This window comes from Tigriopus californicus, chromosome 2 (assembly GCF_007210705.1).
Source record: "Tigriopus californicus strain San Diego chromosome 2, Tcal_SD_v2.1, whole genome shotgun sequence".
NCBI classification, from domain to species: Eukaryota; Metazoa; Arthropoda; class Copepoda; order Harpacticoida; family Harpacticidae; genus Tigriopus; species Tigriopus californicus.
This window is the reverse complement of record NC_081441.1, coordinates 8,684,519-8,693,474: the sequence shown is the minus strand read 5'-3', so window position 1 is coordinate 8,693,474 and position 8,956 is coordinate 8,684,519. Positions and strand designations below refer to the sequence as shown.

Here is an 8,956-nt window from a genome sequence, read left to right as displayed (position 1 = left end):
ACACTAAACTGAAAGGCAAGGAACAAGGCTGGGTTGAGGCTGACCTCCAGAGGTGTTGGAATGACCTTGATTACGTAAAGGTGCAATCATGTCGCCCACATTCAAGCACATTGTTGTGAGATTGAAACGAAATTCCGAATGCCTCATCACTGCATTTGCAAATTCGGTTAAATTTTGTTGCACTTTTGATATGCATTGCTAAACAAGGGCAATAGAATACGTGATTTGCTCTGCTGATGTCCCAATCTTTTGAACATGTCATGCGTGTTATGCCGCAAAAAGCATTTTTTTCGTTCTACCGCTTTTTCTACGTGCATATTTGTAAGATTCACAAGAAATTAAGATTAAACAAGAATAGCAAACGTTTCATAAGAATAATTCAACTTGCCTGAAGCGAGATTTCACCAAATATCTTTGTCCCTTTTCCACCAGCGTCAGCTGACCTGAAAACACGCTCATCAAATTTCATCAAATTCCAATGGTCGAGGAGAGCAAGCCAATGACCATGGTAATCACATCATCTGGCCTTTATAACTTTCCAAAGTGCCATGTATGGCGTACTTCATAGACCGCCTTTCTTATTTGTATACTTGGACGCTACTCTCGGATAGCCAGCTCTTCCTCACCCAAACATGTAGAACTTCTCAGACAAGTTTTTCAAGCTCTCTAAGATGCTGGGGCAGTCTTTCAGCCAACAAAATCCTTATTGGACATGCCAGAGTTGATTGGTATCGGGCATAACGTTTTGGCTAGACAAGTTGGAGCAATATGATTTCAATTGCTTGAAAATAGAATATGACCACCATTCAATTTGTTAAAACACAGGTACAATTGAGATTTGAATTTTATTAAGACATCTTTCGTCATTTTGAATGCAGGGTTTCTCTGAATTGGTATAAAACATATTGATAACTTGGTTCGTTTGAAGGAGGAACACTGCTTCTTGGGTTTTTTCGGGTTCATCGTTTCACCGTCGCATTGCCTATGTCGCCAGCATCGAGATGACGCATTTTTCCCATCAGAATCTCTACTTGGGTTAAGCTTGCCCAATTACTAGAACTTGGCCAAGCTTTTTGCTTGTAAAAAAGTAGAACTTGGGTGTCTGTGATGGCTTGCTACTTGCCATTTTTCCATTAGTACATCCAAGTGGCAATTTTACGCCCCTTTGCAATGTTGTTTTGCTTAAAAGGACCTCAAATCAAAAAAATCAGCACATTCTGAGCCTTTTTTCGTCGACCCGAACTGTAGTTCAATCGAATGCAAAAGCATTGCATGGTTAGGCTTTTGTGTTACTTAGCAACGCCCAACTGCATAGCTATGAAAACTTGACAACCCTCTGGAGTAGAGTCTGGGCAGGAATTTCCTTTTCTGAAAACTGGTTTTCATTGGTATGATCTTGACTCTCATCAACGCAAAGGAACCCAAAAGCTCTGCTCAAGAGTGGCTGGAAATACGTTTTTTGGTCACTGGATGAAACAAGGTAGGATTTTTCCGTAAGCCAAACGTCCTTTCGTTAAAGTTTTTCGTAAACCCATTATCACACAAGACAAGTTGTTGTTTTCTTTGTTCAGGCCTAATGATGAAAACTGAAAACAAATTTGATATGGTCAATGTGCCAGTGTAAGGGATTTGCTTTGTGCAGCAAGTCCATACCCTTTTATTGTGCCATTTGCAGCAACATCTTCCCAAGTCCTATTGTCCTTGATCCTGACAGGAGAATCACTTTTGGTAGAAATGTCAAGAGCTATATAGAAGAGCTCAATTCGGAATTCAATGTCAAGTTGAAACTGAGATGGCAGACTTCTTGTGAGTTGCCTGACTGGTGAGTGAACAAGTGCCAAGATACCGCAAAACAACACAAACACTTTGTTATTATTCTGACTCCTTTTAGTCAGATTAAATTTAAACTATGGTTTGTAACTCTCATTTGAAAGACTTTAAGATATGTCTGAGTTTCTTTTCCCATGAAAAGGCTAGAAAAAGAAGGTTGGGAAAGCTCTCATTTTTTCTTCAAACTCAATGGCATGCAGAGGCAAACTTGCCAAAAGTTTCTTCACCATATCATCTGAATTCGAGCCTTTTCATAATTTAAAAAAAAGTGAATTACTGCCATTGACTGAATATCTATTTTTGGTGACGTCAGCTAAGTTACTCGCAACATACATAAGCGAAAGCCCGCTGAAATACCCCGAGACCAGTTTTGGGCACTCTGGAGAACACCTCGATAATAGAAGATGTTTTTAGCAATAAATTTGATGAAGGTTCAGGTTCGAATCTTGTCACTTCAATATTCCACTGCAGCTGATTGGCAGTTGCGCCATCTATTGCAGTTCCCAAGATTGTCTACCACCTATAATGGGAAACAAAAAAAAAATCTTGCCTTGCCTTGTGCCTACTAAAAGCAAATATATTTGCCATGAGTGAAGAGCTTGTTCTTGGCGACATAATTTGGGATTTAACTGGATCTGTAAGTTTTAGGGTTATATGCAGGCAGAATTCCAATCAAAGGTTGTTTCTTGGCGAACAAGGAATGACGCATTGGAGCAAAATTACGGCTGGTTGATGTCTGATCTCTTTTGCTTCCGTCTAGTGATGGGCATTTAAGAGTACGATTGAAAACCTTATCAGTATCCTGCTAGTAGGCCATGCTTGAATCTGAGTTTTGAGTGCTTGAGTTTTCCGGGTAAGAAGTAAAAAAAAAGGTAAATCAAGGATGACAGTTTTTTCAGCTGGTATCGAGCATTCTCAAGAGCCCTTCAAACAAATCGGCCAAATTGTGTGTCGTTTGCATTTTTAGTTAATACCTTTTGGTCTCTCAATAATATTTTTTCTCGAAGAAGCATATTTGTTTGGAAACAATTTATGTCTTTTATCCGGTTTCATAATTCTTTCAACTTTCACATTAATACTTTCCTGTCCAACGAATCTACGTGTCTTTTTGACGACGAAAAGACAATTGATGAAACAGAGGAAATCTGGCATTCGTAGAATTTCCATTGATCGAGTTGGGTTCTGATGATGCACAATGCCACACTTCGAATTCCTATTATCATTACCTCTAAGGTTTCCAATGATGTATACACATTTCTTTTCATTTCAACATCACCCACATTCGTGATAACATGAATTCAAGTTTATCCATCCAAGAAGTCCCAGACTTTGAGACTCGTTTAGCGTTGTCCTTCAGTAGCAATGTGTTCAATCAGATCTTTGCCATCTTCTGGTTGATATTCTTCGAGATTGTCGGCAACAGTCTGATGTACAGTGTCATTTGGTACCAACAATTTGGTAGAGAGTGCAATCACACACTGATCAACCACTTGAATTCGCACTTGTTCGCTTACATTATTGTCTCGAATGCCACCAATTTCGTTCTAAAGATCAGTCCGTTCATTTTGAGGGGCCCTGCTCCCAAGTGGATTTGTTTACTTCAAGAGGCCATCAATTTATATTTGCAGGTATTGGGTTGGCTGACTTGTACCGAGGTGATTGTTTTGAGGTAAGCTTTGTCATTTCAAAATTATGTATTGTTCATCCTTTTCATTAATATTTTGCGACTCATGGTCATGCTAAGGCGAGTAAAAAGCAAAATAATGTATGAACAAGGGTCGACGAGTAAAAGGAAATAATGAAAATATTTCTGATATTGCAATATCATAAAAGTTGCGTTGACTAAATTTGTTGTGACGTGATGAAGGGATTAGGAGCAGAATAAGAATTGGTAGAGGCAAGTTTATAATCCTGACTGGAAAGATGATGGATAGAGAGTGAAAAAAAAGTTTGATTTTGAAAGCAAAAAACTTCAATACTTACTTTTTTTAATCAGTTTCAATATGTTATTCAAGTCAGTTTAACATATTCCGCAAAAATAAGAAATGAAGTTGAAGTTGATTTCAAATTTGAAGAAGTTCCTGATTGCGAAAAAACCTTAATTGTTAGAAGGTGGAGGGAGAAAATAAGTTTTGTTCCTTTGTTCAACTTACATTTTCGCGAATTGTCCAATGTTGTGCCTCTTCTGATGAAGCTGAAAAAAACTTTTGGAAAGTTTAAGAATCCGGCTTTTCTTGAAATTTGAGTTGCAAATGGTTTTGTACTTAAAGTGCAAACTGCAAGATTTTTACTTGGTAAAATCATTTCTGTTCGAAAAAAAGTTCAAACACTAAGTCAAAATTAATGTGTTTTTTGTATTTTGATCAATAAAATTAAGACTGAATTCAGACGAAATGGGCCCAAACAATTAGAAATATTTCATAGGGAATATCATTCCACTCTCAGACAAGACGATCCTGCAAATCTCATTCCAGATATTGTTACCTGATCCGCTGGAAAAATGTTGGATTTTTATCCGACGAGTTCTTCAACATGTTCCTGCTTCGCGCCAATAATATGATTGCGTTATTCAATACAAGTGTGGCTCTCTATATTGATGGTTTGTTCTTCCCATACTATTGGATTTGCTCGGGTCAGATGCCAAGAATGGTTGTGCACAAGTTAACCCTTCTGTACAAAGTGATCTTAGGTTGTGGAGTGGCATTGGATTGTTTCAGCATTTTCAAAACCATCGCCCTCAAACGGGCGGATCGGAAGCGGGACAATTTGGCAATGGTCAAAAAAGCTTGTAAGTCAAATTTCAGTGTGGATAAAACTGGCCTTGGAAGTCCTTTTGGCAAGTTTATAAACTTACGCGGAGATGGTGTTTGATGCACCTTTGGCTCTTTTCTGTGTTTTAGTAGCTCAAGACTTCTGACGTAGACGTTTATTTGTGAGGGTTTTTTTGGTTTGGTTTGCGTTTTTGGCGGCCTTTTCTAACCTCTACAGGGAATGTTATCCCCAGTAATATTAAAATGAAAGGTTATAACTCGTCTATTTACTAAATTTCAATCTTTATATGATATTTGGTCCACCAACGAATATGAATTAGGGACCGAGCCAGTCCTTGAATGTAGGGTTGATCAGGAATGTTATCTAAAAATTTGTCCAAATCTGACTCGAAAGATGCAACCGGATCAACAAGGCCTACGTTTTCCCTACGAAAATTAGAAGGAAACAAATTAAACAATGAAGGAGCCCGAGAAAGAAGAGGAGTGGACTTCATTGTTAGAACTAGCCTGGCTTCTCGAGGGTATGAAAATGCTCTCAAAATGCACATTAAGCCTCGACGGTCACTAGAATTGACCCTAAAACCTGGGTTGGGACAAAGCTCATGGATGCCTTTGAAGACGTACAGTATCAGATACCTTTCGTACCTTCTCTGAACACTGTACAGTCCCAACCTTTCTAACCTCTCCAGATACGAGAGCTCTCTCATTCCTGTGATCTTCCTAGTGAAACATCTGTGGACTTGTTCGACCTTTTGTGAACCTGCTGAACTCATTGGAGCCCAAATGGGTGAAGCATATTTAAGATGTGGCTGAACAATCGACTTGTACAGAGTTGGCATCGTGATGCTATCTCTGGGCTTAAACGTGCGATATATCCCAGCACACATTTGAAAAGCTTTATCCACTTTCAACGGGACATGCTCATCGAACTTTCCATTATTTTGGAGGACTGACTACACCTAAATCTTTCATAGATGAGACCTGCTCAATATCTTTACCTCCATTATCAACGTATGGAGTATTCACAGGAGTTGACCCGAACGTCATTGAATGGAATTCCATTTCGATCAGGGCCATATTACTCTCAGTTACCTAAGAATAGATTATTTCTAGGTCTTTTGCCAGGCTAGTGGAATCTTGGCCATTCCTACCTGAAACTAACTTAGTATCGTCAGCATTAGAAGAGAGACTGACAGTAATGCTAAGCTTTGAAGTGGGGCAACGAATATCATAAACAGGAGGGGCCCCAAGATGGAGCCCTGGGGAACACCTGACTTGACATCATGAATGTCACCAAGGAATCCCTCAACCTTAACAATTTGCTTCCTATCCTGAATGAAGCTTCTTATCCAATTGAGAACCTTACCTTTGATCCCAATGTCATAAAGTCTCATCAACAAAAGGCCTTGATCTACTTTATCGAAAGCCTTGGCAAAATCAAGATAGACAACATCAACTGACTCGCGTCTTTCCAGTCCCTCAATGACTTGCTCTAAATGCTCAATCAGTTGGGTAACTGTGCTAAAATGTGCTCGGAACCCGTGCTGGCCAGGAGGAAGGACTTCATTAACCTCAAGAAATTCAACAAGTTTCGACTTCATGATCTTCTCAAACACCTTCGTAATATTCGAAGTGAGAGAAATCGGAGCGACTGAATTAAGCCTTCAAAAACTGGAACAACGTGAGCTATCTTTAGTGAAGATGGGAACTTGCCCTGATCCAAGATGCAACGCATCAAGTACGAGGAAACAGGAGTAAGAACCAGTGAGCATCTCATCATAAACTGAGATGTCATACCATCTGGGCTAGGAGAGCTTGAGGGTCTCAAGTCCCTGATGGCCTCTAAAGCATCTTGATCTGTGACTACAAGATCATGTAGACGCTCAACTTGACTGACCTTGTCAATCTCAAAAGACTCATCTTCAGAGCAATGAGCTGTTGCTTCTGAACTCAGTGTGGGGTTGAAAACACACTGAAGAACTGATCTCCAAGGATGTTGGCCATAGTCTCTACATTGTCTATGGGTTCCCCATTGACTTCAAAAGGCCCAACAGGGTGTTTCATTTTTCTCTTAGAGTTCGCATAAGAGAAAAAAGCCTTCGGATTCCACCTGACCTCGTGAACTCTCAGTCTGTGATTGGTCATATTCGATGAAGGCCTTAATCTTACTCTGAACTACGTCCAACTTTTTTTGGAAACTACTAAACTACTAAAATTACTGGATTCGAAGTGCTTTTCAGGCTTTTTGCAAGTTTGCAACTCTTGTTTGTTCCAATGTTTTGGAATTTTTGTCCGTGTACCACCTTTCGGAACACATTCAGAGATTGCTAAACTAGAGCAAACATCTTCAAAAACTGAAACATCTTTATCAATGGCTGCATCAATGGACGATTCCTGTTTCAGAACTTTCCATTATCTTGGAGGACTACACCTAAATTCTTCATGGATGAGACCTGCTCAATGTCCTTACCTTCATCATCTAATAGTGGAGTGTCTAATGGCGTCGACCCAAAAGTCATTGAGCGGATTTTTATTCTATTCAGTGCCATGTTACTCGCAGCAACCCAAGAGTAGATTTGGTCTAGGACCTTTGCCAGACAACCGAAATCCTGACCATTCCTACCAACTACCAATTTTGTATCATCAGCATAGGAAGAGATACTGACATTACTACTACCAAGCTTCTGAAGCGGAGCAATGAAGATAATGAAAAGGAGAGGACCCAAAATGGAGCCCTGAGGGACACCCGACTTGACATCATGTATGTCACAAAGGGATCCCTCAACCTTAACTAATTGTTTCCTAACACAAATGAAACTTCTTAGCCAATTGAGAGCCTTGCCTTGGATCCCAATCTCATGGAGCCTGTTGACTAAAAGGCCATGACCTACCTTGTCAAAGGCCTTGGCAAAGTCGAGATAAACTACATCGACTGATTCATGGCTCTCCAGTCCCTCAATAACCTGCTCTATATGCTCAATCAGTTGGGTAACCGTGCTAAAATGTGCTCGGAACCCATGCTGTCTAGGAGGAAGGACTTTATGTATATCAAGAAATTCAACAAGTTTGAACTTCATGATCTTCTCGAACACCTTCGCAATATGTGAAGTGAGAGAAATCGGGCTGTAGTTAGTGGGGAGTGACTTATCTCCCCTTTGAAAATTGGACAACATGAGCTACCTTCGAGAAGAGGGGAGTTTGCATAAAGAAAACCGCCTTTGGATTCGACCTCACCTCTTGAACAACTCTACTTTCCTTTTTCAACTGATCGGTCTCAATGGAGGCCCTTATTCTACATTGGATTAAATCCAACCTCCTTTGAACGCTAGCCACAACTATCGGATTCAAAGTGCTCTGGAGCTTTTTTGCTAATTTGCAACTCCTTTTAAACAATTGCTTCCTATATTTTGGAATTTTAGAATGTGCCCCGCTTGCGCAACACATTCAGAGATTGCTAAGTGGAACAGACTCCTCAAAAACTAGAATCATTTTGTCTAAGGCTACATCTATGGACGATTCCTTTTTCAGAATTGAAATGAGGTCAAGCTCTCCTAACCTTTCTATATAACGGTCAATGTTCATATATGAATATATGAAGAAATTTCCGCCCAATCTCACTGTTACGGTGGCATCCAAGATTCTCGAAGCGATTGTTAGACCAGATCTCAAATTACGCCGAAGAACATCAACTTATTCCAAGTTCACAACATGGTTTCCGTGAAGGCAGATCAACAACGACTGCTGTCCTCTCAATGATTTCAAACTGGACGGGTGCGTAGGAAATGTTGATATGGCCGGAGTGATCTCTTTGATCACGGCAGCTTTCGATTGTGTTGACCCAGATCTGCTCTGCCCGAAACTAGAAGCAATTGGTTTCGATGCACATAGTATTGTGTGGATGTCATCTTTCTTGGTAACAGATCACACAGGGTGGTTGTTGGAAAAGGTCTATCGGAGAAAACGGAAGTGACAATGGGATGCCCACAGGGGAGCGTCCTCTCCCCCCTACTTTCCTTCTTTACATGTCAGACCTCCCCTTATGGACAAACGCTTCTATCACCGCGTATGCAGACGACATAACCATGTCGCTGAGAGGCAGGTCCTACACAACTTGGTCGAAATCTTGAACAAGAGGCTGACTCCGTTTTGAGATTTATGGCCTCGAATTGGTTAGTCGCTAACATGTCAAAAACACAATTTCTGTTCGTCCCAGGAAAAGCTTAAAGTGTGCGACCTCAAAACCCACACCAATCACAGTTAACGGAACCAATCTCAAACCACTCTCTCTGTGAGTGCTCTCGGTTTTGAAATATCCAGTGACTTAACAAGCAAGCTCATTTCCGAAAACTGAACAT

At 40.3% G+C, this 8,956-nt stretch overlaps 1 protein-coding gene across 2 annotated transcripts in view; it reads left to right on the top strand.

Annotated features, from left to right (window-relative positions):
• Positions 1–4,285: 4,285 nt before the first annotated feature.
• Positions 4,286–8,956, top strand: part of LOC131893150 (uncharacterized) — an 8,740-nt gene continuing 4,069 nt past the window's right edge. The window contains exon 1 of one of the 2 annotated variants that reach the window (XR_009374638.1): positions 4,286–4,618. Coding sequence is in view for 1 of the 2 variants with exons in the window: in XM_059243101.1 (XP_059099084.1) it covers positions 4,363–4,618 (256 nt within the window). In the remaining variant the exon portion in view is untranslated. The remainder of the gene's footprint in view (positions 4,619–8,956) is intronic. The other variant, XM_059243101.1, reaches the window with a different exon arrangement.